Here is a 19623-nt window from a genome sequence, read left to right as displayed (position 1 = left end):
AAATGAAGTTTTGGGTGTAAATCTGAAACTGCCTGATGTTTTTGACAGTTTCCTTGAAGCATTGTTGTCTTGCTTGTTCCTCACCATAAACTGGTATGTCTTGCAGTGTCCCATCTATACTGCGTAGCAACAGGTTTCGCAGAGATGCGAGAGCCTTGGAGGAGGATGAAGAAATGTGGTTCAATGAAGATGAGGAGGAGGAGGGTGAAGCTGTCATACCCCCTGTAGAGAAATCAAAGTCTGAGGATGATTTTCCAGATAGCTATGAGAAGTTTATGGAAACAAAAAAAGGTATTTTATTAAGATGCTGTATAAACCTGGGGTCTTCTGTGTATTTGCAAATTGTGAGATTCAACAGTGCCATTGTCATTACACAATTTTAGAAATGCATTAAAATCCCAGGAAATTAGTATCTTTCCATCAGGGTTGCAGAGAGAAATAGGAAAACAATGTGAGCAGCTTCAGCCAGGTAAAGTTAATTTGTGATGGGGGGGGGGGGGGGAGAGAGAAAGAACTCCATCAGTTCTCAAGCCTTTTCTGTGATCTTCCTCCCCTCATGCAGTGCCAGTTTTGAAACTCGTCTATTCCCCAACCAAAACAATATCCCAAATTAAAAGTTGGGCAAAGTTAAAGAATGCCCTCAAGTCATAGCTGACTTATGGAGACCCCTGGTGGGGTTTTATGGCAAGAGACTAACAGAGGTGGTTTGCCAGTGCCTGCCTCTGCGACCCTGGTCTTTGTTGGAGGTCTCCCATCCAATTACTAACTGACACTGCTTAGCTTATGAGATCTGATGAGATCAGGCTCACTTGGACTATACAGGTCAGGGCGGGGCAAAGTTATACAGCAAGATTTGTATGATCTTGGTGGCAGATTTGTGAGATACTGCATCTGCGTAAATTGCAGCGGCCATGTGGCCTTTACATCAAAGTGCCAGTTCACCCAAATATGAGGGAGGGAGGGAGGCTGGCTGATGTGATTGCGCCAGTGAGCTTTAGACGCCTCATGTGTAAGCTGCCATCCAAAATAAGCTTGCCTCCTGAGAAGCTCTGTTATGCCCAACATGAGAAGAATATGTTTTATGGAGTTGCCATGTCTGAATTGCAGCAGAGTTCTGATGAAATAGCAAAGTGACAGTTGTTAAAGTGAAAAATAGGCAGAATGCTTGTCATTTTATATGTTGTATGCATCTTGGGGGTTTTAGATTCTCAGTGATTACACTAAAAATTAAAATTGTTTTTCCATTAGCAAAAGAGAGTGAAGACAAAGAGAATCTCCCCAAAAGGACATCAGCAGGCGGCTTCAAATTCACCTTTTCCCACTCTGCTAGTGCAACTAATGGAGCAAGTAGTACAAACAGTAAATCTGTATCAGCTCAGACATCGCCAGCAAGCTCAAATGGTTCCTCCTCAAAAAATGCCAATTTGACTTCAGCAGTCACGGCCACAAAGGTGAGCAAACTGATACATGGATTTCCAGTTAAGATGACAACATGGTGGGGAAAACTCCAGACATCCAAATTCAGGTGACCCTTGGGGGTGATGTGGGAGAGGATTTTCTCAGTAAAATCTTTGTGGCATTAATGTCTGAAACTGTCCAGTTTAACATTTTGGGATTATAAAACATATCTCAAAACTTCTCATATTAGGCTGTCCTTTGTCCTGAGATGCTTGCTGAATTGTGACAGTAGAATTTTTGGCACATCGTGCCCCTTTTTATTTCAGTGCTGTATTTTGTTGGTCATCTGAATTTCTAGCAAGGTCGTGGAGGATAAAACATCTAAAATATACTTGGCCAATGTGGTGGTTGTCCGTATAATATTAAGGAAATACAGTGGCCTCAGTGTTGGAGTTCATAGAGGTAGCAGAAATACTGAGACCATGTCATAATCTGTGAATTGGCTGCTTCTGTTAATTGGGCAGTCATCATGACCATATCTAATATACATTCCAGGTGCCAGCAAGTTGTGTTCCTGGGTGGGAATCCTTGTGGTTAAAGTGTTTCATTTTTAGTTCAAACACACTTTGAGCACAGCAAATCTTGACCCACAAGAGACATTTTTACTGTCTTCATTATTGCATAACAGTTCCTGAGTCGGTTTAGACATTATCCATTGCACAGGTCTCTGGAAAGCATGACCATGGCTGTGTGCGCACACATTTGTTAAGAGATCTCTTAACATTGTTTTCTCTACAAATAAGAGCAGCCTGTCCCCATTGTTTATCCCTTTCATCTGATGTTCAGAATTATCCTGCCTTGTGTCATAGATGTTCCACATAGCTATCGTAGACAATAGGCATGGATAGTCCTAGCCTCCAACAATCCTCTGACTCTGTAAAACAAGAACATACCATTGGCATGGGTAAGGTAAGATGACACCTAAATCATAGTCTGTAAATTACGATTCAGATATTTGTCCCATGTGCCTTTTAATCAGGTGAAAACAAGGACATGAAACCTCAAATGCTTTGAAATCTGTTCCCTACTCTGCTTTTCCTATAGAACACAGCTTTCTATACCAGGCATGCCACTGTGTTGTAAGGTGGTTCTTAATTTTTCCCCATTGTTTTCAGACTTAACAAGATATCTTCACAGCAGTTATTTCTGGGAATTCTTTTCAAATGTGAGCTTTTTCTTTGCATTTGGCAGGGAAGTTTAGTTGGTCTAGTGGATTATCCAGATGATGAGGAGGAGGATGAAGAGGAGGAAACATCTCCAAGAAAAAGACCTCGTCTTGGCTCTTAAAAATAATTGAAACAGACTCTTTAATTGTGGGTGCTTAAACGCTGTGACTGTTTGAGCTAAATAGTCTGACTCGGAAAGCTTTCTCCCTGGAAAATACAAGAGAATACAAGGAGTAGCAAAAGAAACTACTAGAAGGGTTTAGTTCTGAGAATATCAGACTTCCAAAGAGCCTAATCTCTTTCTAGTAAACGAGTCTGCCATTCAGGCTGTTAAAAATTAAACTGAAATGGTGGGTTAGTAATCAGCATCTGGATGACAGCTTGCAGCTAAAAAAAAGAATGCCTTGGGTTCTGTGAGGGGATGGGGATGGGAAAAGTAACTTGTTGATATTGCAGGGGTTCCCCGGTTTGTATCCAAGCTAGAAGAAAATTGTAAGGCTTCAGTTGCAGATCTAGTAACATAACTTCGTAATGGTGCTGTCCATTGTGTTTTTTTAGCAATTGCCTCTTTAAAATGATTCTTTTTTCCATAAAAATGAATTCAGAGATTGGGGACCACTATTTGCACAGTCAGCCAAATTAGAGAGGGTAACATCCTGCTACATAGTGCATGCTGAGTGGCAAAATTATTCTTCCCCCTCCCCCAACTAAAACTCCGTATTTTGGGAGGAGAAAAGAAGCCTGGGTTCAGAATGGTGGATGATCGGAAGAAGCTCTCCAGAAAAAACAGTACCCATGATCTTCAGTCAAAAAGAAACTCTTGAAACCATCAATAAACCCTTGTACTTGAAATGGCATCCGAGTTGCAACTGGGAATGGCATTTGATGGAAACCCGGTTGAGTTGAACCACTCTCTCTGCTAGTTTCAGGAAAGGTTTCCCTCGAGCCATCTGCGTTTCTCATTCGCAAGGCGTGAGAAAGAATGCTGTGAAATGCTGTCAGAAAGTTCTGAGTGCTGCTGAATTTAGTGGCAGAGTTCGCTTTTGACCAACAGCAGTTTTGGAGGCAGAGTCACCATGCAGCACTTTGGCATATAGGACAAAGGCAGCTGCTTAACACATTCCATGTATTTAAGTAAATTTCAAAAGTACATTAGGCGAAATTGATGGAGGCAAGCATTTTGAGACCTTTTTATTTTCAGAGCAAGTGAACTGTAAATATTTTAATGTTAGTTTGGCCATATATGATCTGAGATCATGCAGAAGAAATTCCCCAAACTACAAATTGTGTCAAGAGTGATCCAAACTATGAAACCAGCGGAAATCCACCATTATAGATCACTCTTGTAATGTGTTTATGGGTCCATTTCTCCTGGAACAGTTACTGACAGTTTCCCTGTTTTGGAGATTTTTGTAGTTAATTTTAATTTTAGCTATTGTTTGCAAAAGATGGGCTGTCTGTGTAGATATGAAGTATAGTTTTTCCATAAAACAGAAGTTTATTTTGTATTGGAAAAAAACCACTGTACTTGTTTTACACCCATTTGTATACATGTGGTGATATTAATGCTGAACTGTAAAATTCAGGAATTAAAATGTGACCCTGTAATTCCATAATTTTTGGTTTTGTTTGGTTTGTTGTAAATGGTAAGTTAATTCAGATTTTGAAATGTGGCCATTTTAGAAGATTTTAATAAGATAGTTATTTGTACAATTTAATCATTCTATGCCACTGAACCAAATCTAGCAAAGCGAAGCATGTTCCTAGATTTGATGCAGTGAATTGTGATGACTGACAGTTAATATGGCCTGAAGGACCTATCTTTTTTTCCCCTCTGGGGGCTCCAGGCAACCACAAATGGGGTTTCCTCCTTATTCCTTCAACAGAGACTTACTTGTTGTGGAAGTGACCAGGAAAACAATACAGCTGGTGCCACAGTGTTATTGCTATTGCTACAGACTTCTCTTCTGTTACCACAAGTGGTATTTCCTCCAAAGCACTGTGGTTATCACTGGGAAGCTCAGGTGGCATAGAATGTACCATTTCCCCTCAGAGTGAAATTCTCCTGGTCTGTTCCCTAACCTTTTAAATAAGTCACTGCAAACAATCTCAAAACCCATTTGGATTCTCATTCTTCCTTTCTGTTTCAAAGACCGTTAGGAGCTTTAAAAACACATGCAGATCAGCTCACAAGTGGCTCTATAGCAAAAATCTGGGAGGTTTAATATTCTGGTGTAAACAATAGATGACACATCAGCCAGTGTCTGAACGCTTCAAAAATATTTGTAATGCTGTGAATGACAAAGTTCTTCTCTTTCAAGTAATACAGTCTGTCTCGGATGCACCTTCCTCTTATCCCTCCTGAATCTTCAGTTTATATGCTGGTTGTGTTTTGCCACAGGACAGCCCACATTTCAAATGCCTGGGGTCCCCCAACCAATTTTTTAAGAAGATTACATCTGCCAACATGTCTCAGTTAAATACTATTTTAATAAAAAGTTACATGAAATGTGGATTGACTGTTTCCTTACTGTCTTGAAAACTTTAAGAAAGCTGTGTAGTTTTTCAGACGCAGTGGGACAGTAGTGATATTTTAGACATTCTAAATTATGAGTAAGCAACTACAGGACTAACATTTTGCTCTTCTGCAAACCAACATTGCTGACCCCACTGAAACTCTCAATATTCATGTCCCCACTGTAATTGCAACTGAGCCTAACAATGTAAAAACTGTTTTGGTAGCTCAATCTTATGAATATTGGCACCTCTTTACAACAACCCCCCCCCCACTTAATTCTGAACGTGACCCCAGAATGTTGAAGAATTCTATACAATGAGGTCATGTAGATTGGGGAGATTTCTCTAGAAACCTCAGAAAAATCTGAGAAGTAAAAAAAAAATGTTAAAAAATGACACCTCATGATGCTATGTTGTAAGATCTTACCTGCTGTTTTATGGGTTGCCTAGCAACCCCCAACAAACAATACTTTATAGTGTGGTGGCAAATGGAACAGCAGAGTTGGGGAAGAGTTGGAGGCAAAAGAAAGGAAAAAGCAGAAGCATGGCTTATCTCCCCCTCCCACCCGCCGCCTTGTTATTTGCAGTTGCTGAGTCAGCAAGGTGAAACTTGACCCAGTTTTATTGCTGGAGAACCAAGTAGAAGCCACTGCTTAAAGGCAGTCTACCAACTCCACTTAGCTCAGAAAATGCCCCCCCCGCCCAACTGCTGACCTGGCCACATGCATTTATGCTATGGCTATGCCAAAGCTAGACTACTATAATGCCATCTACATAAGTCTGCCCTCAAAGCCAACGTGGAGATTCTAGTTGGTACAGAATGCAACACTCTAGCTCTCATCAGGCAGTAAGTGGAATTTGCATATTGCTCCCTTTCTCCAGATATTGATCAGTTACTGGGTTCAATACAAGGTACTAGCTATCACCGACAAAGCCGTTAAGGCCTTGGTTATCTCAACAAAAGCCTGGAAGTTCCACTCTACAGATAGAACTGATGCAGGCTGTGCCATGTGCAGTGTTTGCCTGATGCTATCAGGAAGACTCCAAAGCTTCCATTTGGAAAATGTGCAGAACAGAATTCTTCAGGAGGGCATTCTTGTAGATGATGCAAAGCTGTAGAGTGATAGATCAACTCAGGAGGTGACTTGCTAGGGTAAAGTCTTCCTACACTGATTGAATTGTTCCTATAAGACAAATATGTATACATGCATTGTTTTGTTTTTTCCAAGTTGTACCATCTCAGCCCAACTGCATTCTTTTGCCTTACTAGGAATCTTGGCTATTAAGATTCAGATGTTGTATCCTGTAACCTGCTTACTGATTGAAATTATTTTTCGTGCTTGGAGTTTGTCTCGAGTCCCAGTGAGAAAGACAGGCTATAAATGACCATCATAGTATAAAAGTTCATACGTATATTAGCATATACCTGTTTCTAATGCAGAGTGCAAGGATGCTAAACTTCCATCATTTTTAAACTTTTTTTTCTGTCAAGTGTAAATGGTGTGAGAACCCAGGGCCAGCTGACGACCTTGCAGAATTTGTTGGAACACACAATGTACACAAAAGAGGTGCTTATTAGCATACAAGTATGTAATGGATTCTAAGTTCACCTGAAATGCATGAAATTCCTTAGACATAATAGGTATTCAGTTTGTCTAAAGCCCCAGAATATTTCTCTGTTTAGTTTTAAGTCTGATGCTTTATATAAAAGCTCACAAAATTGAAAGTTGAGTTTAACCATTTTAATGCTAAGCTGTTACAAGTTATGACAAGTTCTTACTTTTAAAAATCAACTGAGTATATTCTAATTCTCAACCTGGCCGAATCAAAGAATACTTAAAGCCAGATATTGGAGATGTGAACAAGACAGATCTTTCTACAAACCTGAAAACACCCCAAGTTTGCAGAACAATCTGAAACTTAAAAAAAAAGGGGGGGGGTAAATTTATCATTTACCCAAATGATAAATGAAGTGCCAGTAGCTTTAAGAAACACACTCTCAAGTGGCTGCTGCAAGTCAACCGTAAGAGTTTTGCCAGCCTGCTAGGCTTGATTTCTGCCAGTAAAAGGCTGGGAGGAGGAGAAGGCCCTTTCCAGGGCTGTCTTGACCTTTGAGGGAGGACTTATAGGGTCAGAGCAGACAGCAACCACCAGGCAACTTGCTACCGCTTGACTTTCATGACTCACCCAGGCCTGGCTGCTGCTTACTATTCAGCAGCAGCCACCGCACAAAAGCCAATGTGGTAAAGTGAGAGTTTTGGACTAGGATGTGGGGGATTCAGGCTGGAATACCCATTCTGGGTGACTTTGGGCTAGTTACACAATTTAACCTACCTTGCAAGGTTGTTCTGAGGATAAAATGGAGAGAATGATGTAAGCTGCTCTAAGTACCCACTGGGGACAAAGGCAACATATAAATGAAGTAAATAATAAATATAGCTGATGGGAGGGCAGATAAAAAGTTGATGGATGGATGGGATGGAGAAAAGGAGGCCATTTCTGTGGCTGATTTGGCCTTTGAGGAGGACTCACTAGTGCTAAGCCCAACAGCAACCATCAGGTAACTTGATACATGACTCATCCAGGCCTGGCTGCTTGCTCCTGCTCAACAGCAACCACACCACAAAAGTGTGATGCAGTGGTTAGTTTTAAGACTAGGATGTCAGATCCCCATTCTGCTGTGTAACCTCACTGGGTAACCTTGGGCCACTTACACATTATCAGCCTAATTTACTTTACAGATAGGGGCAGACTGGCCATTAAGCGCACTCCAACACCATCTGGGCCAGGTCCTGTGACAGAATGACTGAGCTGGGCCTGCTTGAGCTCTGTGCAAGGTTGGAAATTGTGCCCTGCCATTCTATCCATGCTTTCCCAGGCTTGTTCTGAGGATACAATGGAGGAAAGGAGAAGGAAGTAAGCTGTTTTGGGTCCCCATTTTGGAAGAAGATGCATTATAAATGAAGCAAATAAACGGTAGGTTGGTGGGTGGGTGAGTGGAAAGAAGGAAGCAGGAAAAGATGAGGATATACCAGAAGGTGGGGGAAAGAGTGGGGGGAAGGTGATAGGAAGGAAAATGAGGTGCCCCTTGAAAGTCCTTGCAGGTTCCCTGTGGTGCAACTGGGCCCGGCCCAATGACCAGCACCTTGCAACTGGTCCATAGTTTTGTCAGGTAGAGGCTGCCAGAGAGAAGAAAGGAAAGCTGAAGACGGGGGCAGATAAATGTAGGTTGGGCAGCGGGTGAGAAGGAGAGAGAGAAGCAGGAAAAGGTGAGGGGCTATGGAAGTTTCAGGGAAAGAAGAACTAGTGAGAGAGTGGAAAATAAGGTGCCCCCTCCCCAAACAAGTCCTTGTGAGTCCTCACTAGTATGTCCACATTCAGCAACATACACTCAAAATTTTAGGAATCTAAACACAGTGCTTAATGTTCTGAAACAATAAAACCTAGTATAGATAGTGTGTTCTAAATCAAGTCATTACTTTCCAATCTAATAAAAAACTTAGTGAAGAAAATTACTGCTTTTGGAATATATAAAATCAAATTAATGTATAGGGTGTTTGACAGCAAACAATTCAGTTCATGATTAAATATATTGTAAAGATAATTCTTGTCCCCAGCTCTTCTTAGAAATGACTTCTCTAGACTATCGCTTGTTAATAACTTCTTCTTTAAGTTTTGCTGCAAGGACTCTTTTCTTCTTTAATGCCTTTTGCTCTTCTTCTTCTGACAGTCCCTATAACAAAAACGAAAGCATTAACAAGCCGTACTTAATGGGGCCTCAGTCAGAAGTTGCCAGTATGAAATTTTTGTAGTATGGCAACCAACCCTATGAACCATATAGGCCCCATTTTAAATATTGTCCCAGCCAGAAACTCACTCAGTGATGTCTGACAGACCACTATTCTAAGGTACCTTTCACACTCGCACTTTACAGCGTATCTGTACCTGTTTCATGTCCCATGTTTGCAGAGGTTTCACACTTGCAAGCTAGTCATGGGACGCAGTGCCGCTCTTGGTCCGTGGTATCCCCAATTTTTACCCCTGCGGACGTACCGTGATTTTAATTTTGAAGCCGCTGCCAACTCACGGCTTACCCGATTAATACCAGTAACACTTTTGTCCCCTTTTTGCTTCCCCCTTTCTCCTTTTCCCTGGGAACTGATTGGGCTATGCGGATCTGACCACACCCACTCTCCTCAGCTCCCCGACTGCTTTGTTCACCCCCTTTTTTAACGTTTCAGTGTTTGGTGGCAGTGCGGCGAAGTGTCCCCAGCCTGGCTGGCTGAAACAGGTAGCTGGGTACCTGCCTGGTCTGGCCCGAGTGGGGAAAGCAGAGCACAAAGCGGGAGGGAGGGGGTAGGGCTGGGGTCGCGGGGTGCAAGTGTGTGCTCACCCTCTGTGCCCTGGCACCTCAGTCCGAGCTATGCCCCCAAAGAACTTGGGCTTGGCTTAGCGGGCAGCCCTGGCAGGGGGGTGAGGGCTTCAGCTGTGCAGCGCACAAGGCACTCGGTGCGAGGTCCGGGGCTGAGCCAACTATAATCTTCACTCAGCTGCCTCTTGCCCTTGCCAAATCCTGGCGAGTTTGTGAACTGGGCATTATCTGCGGCCCGGCGCAAAGGAGAGCAGATGGGAACTCTCCCTCCAGCAAGACCTTCGCACAATTTCTCCTCCTGGCTCCGATCCTTATGCCCCCCGCCCCACTCCTGCATCCTGCTGTCATGGCTTCCTCTTAAGCTTCCTCATCACATTTGAGCTGTTTGCTTCTCTACACTGCGCTCTCCTTTTCCTTGAGCTTGTTAGTCCTCAGCACCCCGTTCATTTTTTCTGTAATATTTTTTTTTATTTCTAAAGGACAGTAATGTTTCAGCGTTGTGTGTCTTTTTTTTAATCAATGGATAAGAAGCAATGCTCTTACATTACTGTTGTTTGGGGAAAAGGTGCTGCGGGAAATCACCACCGGTAGATATGCTTTCTGACTCCACAAAGAACCACTTCTGTTCATTTGAATGTTGGGCACATTTCCCTTTTGATTTTTAATGCTCAATATAAATTATAACGATGGCCTTTAAAAAAAATGGTGTTCAGACAAGCATGGGGAGTCTACATTTTCTCCAAAAAGATCACCACCCATTCAGGGTTCACATGATTGCGTGAGACCAATGGTGGCCGGAAAATTTGCTAGGCAGGGACAATCAGCTCTCAACACCCTTCTACACTATTTTCAAATGTGAAAACTTAGGGTGCGAAAATGGCCACACATAGATGAAGTACTGATATGCAGTGGGAGGGGGGTGGGGTTTCAAGTGGTAACATCACAACGTTACAACACATTCACAAACTTTTTTTTTTTAAGGGTGACGTGAATTCCAAAGCCCACAAAAAAACTGGGGCTTCAAAGCAAGTGTGAAACAAAATGCAGGACACCAATTCGAAACTTCTCGGGCAGTGAAACGCACAGGTGCCGAGCCAAATCTGTTGCAATTGTGGCGACCTCCTCGGAAATGGTGCGTTAATCCATGAGTGTGAAAGGTACCTAAGCTGGAGGGGGACAATATAAAGTATTTCTTATACAAAACACTAGCAATGTATGGAGGTCAGTTTGAATTCTACTGCCTTAGATAAATACAGGTAGGGATGTGCGGTTTGATATACTCAGTTTAAAAAATATACCCATCAAAAGGTAGTTTTTTCAGTATTTTTTGGTTGTATCTGGATATATCTGGTTTATTTGAGTATATTCAAATAAACCAGCATTTACAGTCTCAAATAATCCAGATATATTCAGAAACACCTGGAAATCTCATTTTAAATGTTGTAGCAGCTTATTCCCCCAAGCAACAGGAGGAGGGGGAGGGATGCAGCATTACTGTGTAAATGTCTGTGTCAGTGTTGCTTGCTTGCTCTACTCCACTGCCAGGTCTGGCGGGCTGCACTGGTACTACCAGCTTGCCAGGTTGAGTGCTGAGATTCTCTGTTTGGATATTGGTTTTGTCAGGCTTGCATAGGCCCTGGGTTCTGCCTAGCATCTGGGAGTGACACTGGTTCTGTTGGGCTTGTAACTGTTCACTGCTTCAGTTTGGTTCTGCTGAGATTCTTTGGTTTATTGTTTGCTCTGGTGGAATTCTCTGATTTGGCATTGGTTCTGTTCACACTGGGAGGCTTTTGGTCAGTGGTTGCTGTAGCATGTTTATCTTAAGCTTTCTGTGTCCTGGAGAAAGCCTTGGATTCTTCCTCCCATAGGAAATAATGGAAAGTGCCTGGGGGAACCTTGTTCTACAAGGGCCTATATAAAAAACCCTCTGGTCCAATTTGCTTAAAACTTAGGTGTGGAGCTTTTCAGGACTCCCTGAAATTTTGGTAGGGTTTGCTTGAAGAGCCAGTTTGGTGTAGTGGTTAAGAGTGGCAGGACTCTAATCTGGAGAACCAGGTTTGATTCCCCACTCCTCTGCTTGAAGCCAGCTGGGTGATCTTGGGTCAGTCACAGCTCTTCCAGAGCACTCTCAGCCCCACCCACCTCACAGGGTGATTGTTGTGGGGATAATAACAACATACTTCATCAACTGCTCTGAGTGGATGTTAAGTTGTCCTGAAGGGCCATATATAAATTCGAATGTTATTATAATGTTAATGAAAAGTGGCCCCTCCAGCCCCCTGGAAAGATTTCCCCTATAAAGAATAAAGTCGCCAAATATGTTAAGAATTCCAAATAAAACCTGAATCTGATTACTATATCAGTATTTTTGGACCCAATATATATGGTATTCTGGATGCCTGTATCCAAAAACTACCTATTTTTTTTCAGTGCACACTCATACAATCCCATTTATCTAGCAACCTTTCAACACTGTTGGAGACTGGAAAAAGCAATAGAGTGTTTTAGTTCATTTCTTGTCAGTGAATTATGGAAACAGAAGGGCATCCTATGTGATAAGGTACCCATTCCCCTTTTATGTCTCCATGCTGTAAATTAGACCTGAGGATTATACCTGGGAAGGGAATGCAGTCATCAAATGCAGATGGTACTGGCTTATATGCACATGCGTGTATATATAGTTTAGCAGTATGTGAAAGATGTACTCTGGATAGTTACATTAGGGATTTTTAAACAGACTTCTGGTCCAGTTTAGTTGGCTTACAGGTAATTCACATATGTGTCTTAGGTTCCTCAGCAACTGAAAGTATAAACTAGCTACCAAAAAGCATTATGTTGTAGGTAATGCAAAAAGCAACACAAGTTCAATGTGCATTGCTGACTCAGCTCCAATGCCATTAACACAGATGTGTTAGCCCTTTCTGTATCAGTTTTCCCGAGTTATATCCCTCATACCTCGATCAGTTAGGAGCCATAGAGGCAATAGCAGGCTTCCCTACATAATCCCTATCTGAATGTGGAAACACCTGTACAACGGCTGTAGGTACATAGGCCCAGTTAAATAACTTGAATATTGATCAGTTATGAGACAGAACAAAGGACTGGATTTAGCCCTCTCCCCCAGTACCAAGTTTTCCTGTTCCTACCAAACAGCACAGTTCAAAATATCAGGACTTTTATCTGCACACACCCCACCTGGCTCAGGGCCCGTATTTACAGTATAAACATATTTTTTAAACAGAACCCATTAATGCTGAGTGACATACGTTCTTCACCTCTTTGGAAGGTAACAACTCTTCTTTCTGATCTGTATTTTGTGGTGCCAAATTAATTTTTGAATCTTTCTTCAAAGCCATCAGTGCATCTCGTTTCTGTTTTAGATATTCCTCTCGCTCCCTGAGCTCATGTACTTCAAGTTTTGGTAAATTCTGAAATAATATAAAAGGCACATTTACTACATGTAAGTTAGGTTGTTAAAGCTCTGTTAAATATTGAGGGGGGGCGGGGTTAAAGATTGTTGGGTTAGCTGATTTTGTTGTATATTCCTCAAAGCAAAACAACTAAAATAAAGTCAATTAAAGCATTCTAGTCCCAAGTCCGGCTTTTTTGTGCATAAGCAACATACGGAGTTGTACACCAAGTCATGCTGTGCACATCTGATACAGTCACCTTCTCCCCATCTAACAGTATCCATCATTGCAGTTTGGGAGTTACAAACACCCCATCAGCACCTTAAACCTGGACCAGTCCACACAGCAGGTTCTCTTTCATTGACCAATGTGCAGCTACACATCAAGCATTATCACCACCTTATACCAGAAACCTCCTGACTATCTTCCTGAGGCATATCACATCATCCATTGCCTATTGCCAGTCCTAAATATACAACCATATTCATTCCAATTCCTTGAACAAGGACTTAAAATAAGCATATTTAAAACTATCCCTCCTCCAATAAAGTGAAGAAATAGACTGATGATGCCAGATTAGTACCTATATATAGCCTACTACAGAGCAAGCCCCCCAAAAGAAAGTGATGAGCTACATTTCACCTACAAGACCCAGTTAAAACAAAAAAAAAATCATTTTCTGAACAACGATACTCTTTTTATGCTGTCTAAATAGGACAAACAGATCTCTATGCAAAAGAATTAATGGACAGAGGTCTTTTTTCAAAAATTGCATTGTTTAAAAACCAACAGGAGACTATTTCAGTCTTCCAAGACACAGTTGCTGACCTGAAAGTTGCTATTATTCAATCAGAATTAGTCTGGAAGCATGACACACTAATTAAGTCTGTTGTGATTAAGTGCTCCTTTCACAAAGATGCTGAGTTTACCAAAATAGCAAGATTGTGTTATCATCTACTGCCACTGTAAATGGCTATTGTTCTCTTCTGTACATTTTCACAGAAATGTCACAGATTGTACATCCTGTATGTCACTGCCTTTTAACCCTACAGTTTACATTTCTCCTCTATACTGTAAAAATATTGGCCACAAAATATTAGAACACAACTCATGCTTCCAATGGAGTGGATTCTAATCTATGAAAGTTTATGCCACAATAAATCTTATTAAATCCTATCTAGAAGATAGTTTATACCCTGGAGGAATTTTAAGTGTGCAGAATGAGGGCTGTACATTACAAAAAGGAGTCATTTGGTGTCCAAAAAACTAAATTTCATATTCAGGGCCCAGTACACACTTGTAAACACCTACCCCCCCCTTCACACACCCAACACCACAATCCTTCAACCCATATATAGAATCCCATATAACATAAAAAAGTTGTTCTGATTATGAAATTATTTTTATATATTCTACATTTCTGAAAAATGCCCACTTTTGCAACTTTTGTATAACACCCACCCAGACTGTGAATCCTACAAGTCTGCCATTTTGTAACATTTGGGTCGCTAAAAAGGGATTATCCTGTTAATGTTGTGCCGACTGGGAACAGTGACCACAATGCTATTAAGTTCTGCATTCATGTCAATGGAAAGTTACCCCTAAAGTCCAAAACAGTAAGATTTGATTTCAAAAGATGGAACTTTACAAAAATGGGGGAGTAGTTAAAAGGAAGCTGAAAGGGAAACACAAGAGAGTCAAATCCTTAGAGGATGCTTGGAAGCTATTTAAAAACACACTAATTGAAGCCAAGGTACAATGCATCCCCCAGGTTAGGAAAGATACTGCCAAACCCAAGAGAATGCCTGCATGGTTAATGCTCCAAGTCAAGGAAGCCATAAAAAGCAGTGTTCTTCTAAAAAATGGAAAGTTTGTTCCAATGAAGTGAGGAGGAGGGTGCACAGGGTCTGGCAAAAGAAGTGCAAATTAGGCATGTAAAAAGAGAATCTGAGGAGTGGATTGCTAAAAGCATCAAGACAAATATTTCTTTATATATCAAGAGCAAGAAACCAGTCAGCGAAGCAGCTGGGCCTTTGGATGACCAAGGAATAACAGGATGGCTAAAGGAAGATGGGGAGATAGCAGAGAAGCTCAATAACGAGAGATGAAATTTTAAGTCTATGGGGAAACTAAAAACCAGTACGTTTGCAAGTCCTGATAGCACACACCCAAGAGTTCTTAGGGAACTGAAACATAAAATCAGCCACTGTACCAGAAGACTGGAGAGTAGAAAATGTTACATTTAAAAAGGGGATCCAGAGGTGAACCAGAAATTACATGTTAGCCTAACATCTATCCCAGGCAAATTAAAAGAAACTAATGAAAAAGAGAATTATTAGGCACATAAATGAACAAAACCTACTGAGGGGAAAATCAGCATGGTATCTGCAAAAGCAAGTCCTGCCTCACCAATCTTTTAGAGTTCTTTGAGTAAGTGAACAAGCATGTAGATAAGGGTGACCCAGTAGACGTTTATTTGGATTTTCAAAAGGCTTTTGACAAAGACTCCTGGGGAAGCTTATTAGTTATAGCATAAGAGGATGGGTTCTCTTATGAATTAAAAATTATAAATTAAAAATGCTCTTATGAATTAAAAATTTAAAATGACAGGAACCAAAGAGTAGAAACAAATGGGCAGTTCTCACAATGAAGAAAGCAGTGAGGTTCCACGAGTGGCTAGTGCTATTTGTTATAAATAATCTGCAATGGAGGGTGAGCAGTATAATGGCCGAGTTTGCAAATGACCCGAAACTATTCAGGACGATGAAAACCTAAACTGACAGCAAAGAGCTCCAGGAGGATCTCCACAAAATGGGTGAGCGGGCCATAATGTAGAAAAACGTTCCATGTAGTTAAGTATAAGGTGATGCATACTGGAACCACCCCCCCCAACTTCAAGTATATGCTAATGGGATCTGAAGTTGCTAAGACTGAGAGGGAAAGAGACCTTGGGGTCATAGTGGATGGCTAAATGAAAGCGTCAACTCAGTGTGCCACAGCAGTAAAGAAGTTAAACTCTATGCTGGGATTACTAAAGGAATTGGGGGGAAAACCAGCCAATATTATAATGCCTGACAGATCTATGCTTTGACCCCATTTGGAATACTGTGTGCAGTTCTGGTCACCATATCTCAATGTTCATTGCAGAGCTGGGGGGGGGGGGGACACACAGAAGAGAGCAATTGAGATGCTTAGGGGGTTGGAATGCCTTCTTTTATCTGAAGAAGGGAGCTCTGACTCTTGAAAGTTTAAACCATGAAAACTTTGTTGGTATCTAAGATGCCACTGGATTCAAATCCCCTGCTATTCTACTGCCGACCAACACAGCTACTTATCTGACAATAAGACGATTAGGGGGTTGGAATAACTTTCCTATGTGGAAAGGCTGAAGAGTCTGGGACTTTCAGTTTAGAAGAGACATGACAGAAGTTTATAAAATTATGCACAAGGTACAGAGGGTGGATAGAGAACATTTTCTCCCTCTCCCATAATACTAAAACTCCAGCACATCCAATGAAGCTGACAGGCAGTAGATTCAGGACATACAAAAGGAAATACTATTTTATATAATGAGTGATTAACATGTGGAATTCACTGCCAGTGGATCTAGTGTTGGCCACAAACACAGATTGCTTTAAAAGGGAGTTAGACGGATTCATGGAGGATAGGTCTATCTGTGGCTATTAGGCCAAGGTAACTAAAGGGAACCTCCACATTCAAAGGCAGTAAACCTCTGAATCCAAGTGCCAGGAGGCAACTTCAGAGGAAGGCCTCAGCCTCTTGCCTTGTTGTTGGCCTTCTATAGTCACTGTGTGAGACAGGGTGCTGGACTAGATGGACTACTAGGTTGATCCAGCAGGGCTCTTCCTATGTTCTAGTGTCTTTCAAAGAAAAGTCTAACGAACCAACGTGGCTGCAAAGATTAGGCAAATGAACAAAAGCTTCATTTTCTTGGCTTTTTACATTCCAAATCATATTCAATCACCCCAAAGTCAAGTTCACATGCAAGTTCACACTCAATACACATGATGGCTAGGTGACTTAACCCCACTGTAGAACACCTGCAGTTTTTGATGAATGCAAGCTTTCTGAAATTTCTTTTCGCTTCATCCAGTCACTGGGAAGGGTTTTCTTTTTAGCAGCATAGGACTATGCACACTTCCCTGAAAATTAGTTGTCACAGACTCAGTCTTTATTTTATTCATCTGCTTCCCTAGTTCCTGCATTGTTGCCTGTCTACAGAAAGGCCTTGTCTGATTGGGAAATCTAGAACATAGACTGTTTCCTTTAGGTTTTTTTTAATCTGTTTCTTTTACTTCGCATTTCTGGCTGCCTGATTTGTATTTATATTCCCTACCAGATACTGCAGGAGGGAGCATGAGTGAATTAGGCACTTACATATATTTTGGGACTGCAGTTCATACCAAAAAAAAAGCAGCAGCACTTGCTCCCCACCATATTCTGGTGCTTTACTTTGCCCTTCCCACTAGGTGTTCCTCCCTCCCTCTGCCTTTGCAAAAGGAACTCTGGGACTGGTAGTTCTTGATATGACACAGGAGAACCAGCAGCTCAGCATGTTGCTTGAGATTATTGTTCTAATACTGCTTCTGATTGGCTCACAAAATCTGGACAATAGATTCATAGACACAAGAAAATAAGTGTCTATAAATATCATCAGGTAGGATCTACAATTTATCCTCAATCTTTTTTCTCATGGTAATAGGGATTACAGCCTGGGTGAAGCTCAACGGGACTTCTTGGCCCCAGAAAAGTGTTCCCTTCCCCCTCCATGTGGGGGACCTGCTCATTGTAATATAGGCTTACCAATCTCCCGCCCAGGGCGGGGGATCCCGTTCCCACCTCCTCCTCCCAACCCCACTTACCTGGCCAGTGGGGAGGAAGCCCCCGGGGCGCCCCCGGGCAGTGCGGCACATCCCTGGGCAGCACAGCACACTTCCAGGCCCCACAACGGACTTGTTTTGGGCCGAATCAGGCCCACCGGGGGGGGGGAGCCCTTTGGTGAGCGAAGGAGTGCATGCCAGGCTTCCCTTTGACCCACATGATGATGTCACTTCCCGGAAATGACATTATCACACACGCCAGGAGCGCACACGAGCACAAGGAGATGTGCTGAGGACTTCGGATGGTAAGTGCCAGGCTCCCAATCCCCCATAGGGGGACTTAAGGGACCTGGCAACCCTATAGTTATATAGGAAGGAAAATTTACATTACAGTCATAGTTCCTAATCTCCTTTATTCATAAGCATTGCCTGATCCCTTTCTAAGCAACTTCCATGTACAAGCCAGTAGAGGAGAGCCCTGCAGGATACAGCATTTTATATTAAGTTTATCCTGGATCTTCTGAACCCAAGTGTATGTGACTGCTCATGAGATCGGTTTCCCAAAAGTGACATCCTCTGCCTGGAATTCAAGGATTTCCTTATTCAAGTCTGTGTTGTATAACAGGATCCGCTCTATCCCACAGGAGACCATATTATCAACATTATTCCTGCATTCTTGGAAGTAGAATTAACAACAGAATAATCTATTTCCATCTTTTGATTTGTTTATCCTAAGCTTTACTACATACTGTTTTTTAAAAATATACTGAACTCTATAAGCTAATGGCAGAATGTGCTGCCTCTAAGCTTTAGGCCATGTAGTAATATTTTCTTAATGTTTATGCTCACGACCACCCTGTAAAGTTTAGAACGGAATTATGTTTCTCATTAATTCCATTTTCTTGAGAACTTCTGAGCCCTTTTGAGTAAATGTGGGTCAAGCATTACAAAGCAGTTATACATCAAAAACCCACAGGATTATATTCTTACTTTACAAGTCTCCAAAGAGAATCAATTATTGAGTCAGAATTAAAGCTCAAGTCTCCCAAATCCAAATCTTTTTCATTCCATCACTTCCTCATTTCCACTCCCCTTTCCTTCTTCATATAGCATCTCTCTCTCAGACTAATGATTCATTTTGAGTCTCTTCTATACCACTGATCTTCCGGTCTGGGGTTTTGTTTTTGCCTGATGTCACTCAGTCCTTAAACAAGATGGTTTGTATGCTACAGACACTGGGATGGCTCCTTATTTCTTAAAATGGAACTCTGGTAAGATGTAGCCTTTGTTCTCCTTTGCTCTCATTCTCTTTTACCAAATATTGTTTCTTTCATGCCATCCATCTCAGATTCTTCTTTCTCCCCACTTACTCACTCAGCTGACTTCACTGTAGTATTATCTATAACATTTTCCACACTTTCTTTTGAAAGAACTAAAACTCATTTTCTCCCCACAACACATTTTGATAAGCCTTTTTACTCCTTCCTTCTTCAACTCATCTAACATGTTCTGCTTACCATTGCAGATCACATCACTTTTTTTCCCTTCTGTGTTGGCTCCTTCTTTCTGATCACTGTCTACTTAAATGATAGTAACATTTAATATTCCTATGAAAACAAATGGGTTGGACCCAGTAGGAGTTTTCTGCTATCAGAAGACACTTGGATCAGTGGAATAGAACTTTCCTTCCTCCCCCTGCCAGCCTACTCTGCTCCTGGGTGACAGGGAACCCTCAGGAACAGCAAGCGGGGGGGCGGGGGGGGTCTACTGCGTGTGGGGTGAAGAGCAACAAGACACCCTCGTACTGTGAGAAAATAACCACAAGGTTCATGATTATACAAAACAAAATACAAAAAGCA

General features: G+C 41.7%; 2 protein-coding genes across 5 annotated transcripts in view; one reads left to right on the top strand and one right to left on the bottom strand.

The window, feature by feature from the left end:
• The window catches only part of PPP4R3B (protein phosphatase 4 regulatory subunit 3B), a 44521-nt gene extending 39384 nt beyond the window's left edge, over positions 1-5137 (top strand). For all 3 annotated transcript variants that reach the window (XM_054986723.1, XM_054986714.1, XM_054986706.1), the window contains exons 14-16: positions 107-291; positions 1249-1451; positions 2650-5137. In XM_054986723.1, coding sequence (XP_054842698.1) covers positions 107-291; positions 1249-1451; positions 2650-2745 — 484 coding nt within the window. In that variant the 3' untranslated portion in view covers positions 2746-5137. The remainder of the gene's footprint in view (positions 1-106; positions 292-1248; positions 1452-2649) is intronic.
• A 1731-nt stretch (positions 5138-6868) lies between these two features.
• The window catches only part of CFAP36 (cilia and flagella associated protein 36), a 28350-nt gene continuing 15595 nt past the window's right edge, over positions 6869-19623 (bottom strand). Inside the window, exons 9-10 of one of the 2 annotated variants that reach the window (XM_054986736.1) lie at positions 12780-12941; positions 6869-8874 (exon numbers count right to left, since the gene is read on the bottom strand). In XM_054986736.1, coding sequence (XP_054842711.1) covers positions 8785-8874; positions 12780-12941 — 252 coding nt within the window. In that variant the 3' untranslated portion in view covers positions 6869-8784. The remainder of the gene's footprint in view (positions 8875-12779; positions 12942-19623) is intronic. The other variant, XM_054986745.1, reaches the window with a different exon arrangement.

Source organism: Eublepharis macularius, chromosome 1, assembly GCF_028583425.1.
Source record: "Eublepharis macularius isolate TG4126 chromosome 1, MPM_Emac_v1.0, whole genome shotgun sequence".
NCBI classification, from domain to species: Eukaryota; Metazoa; Chordata; class Lepidosauria; order Squamata; family Eublepharidae; genus Eublepharis; species Eublepharis macularius.
Note: the sequence above shows the minus strand (reverse complement) of the source record. Positions and strands in the feature narration are given on the sequence as shown.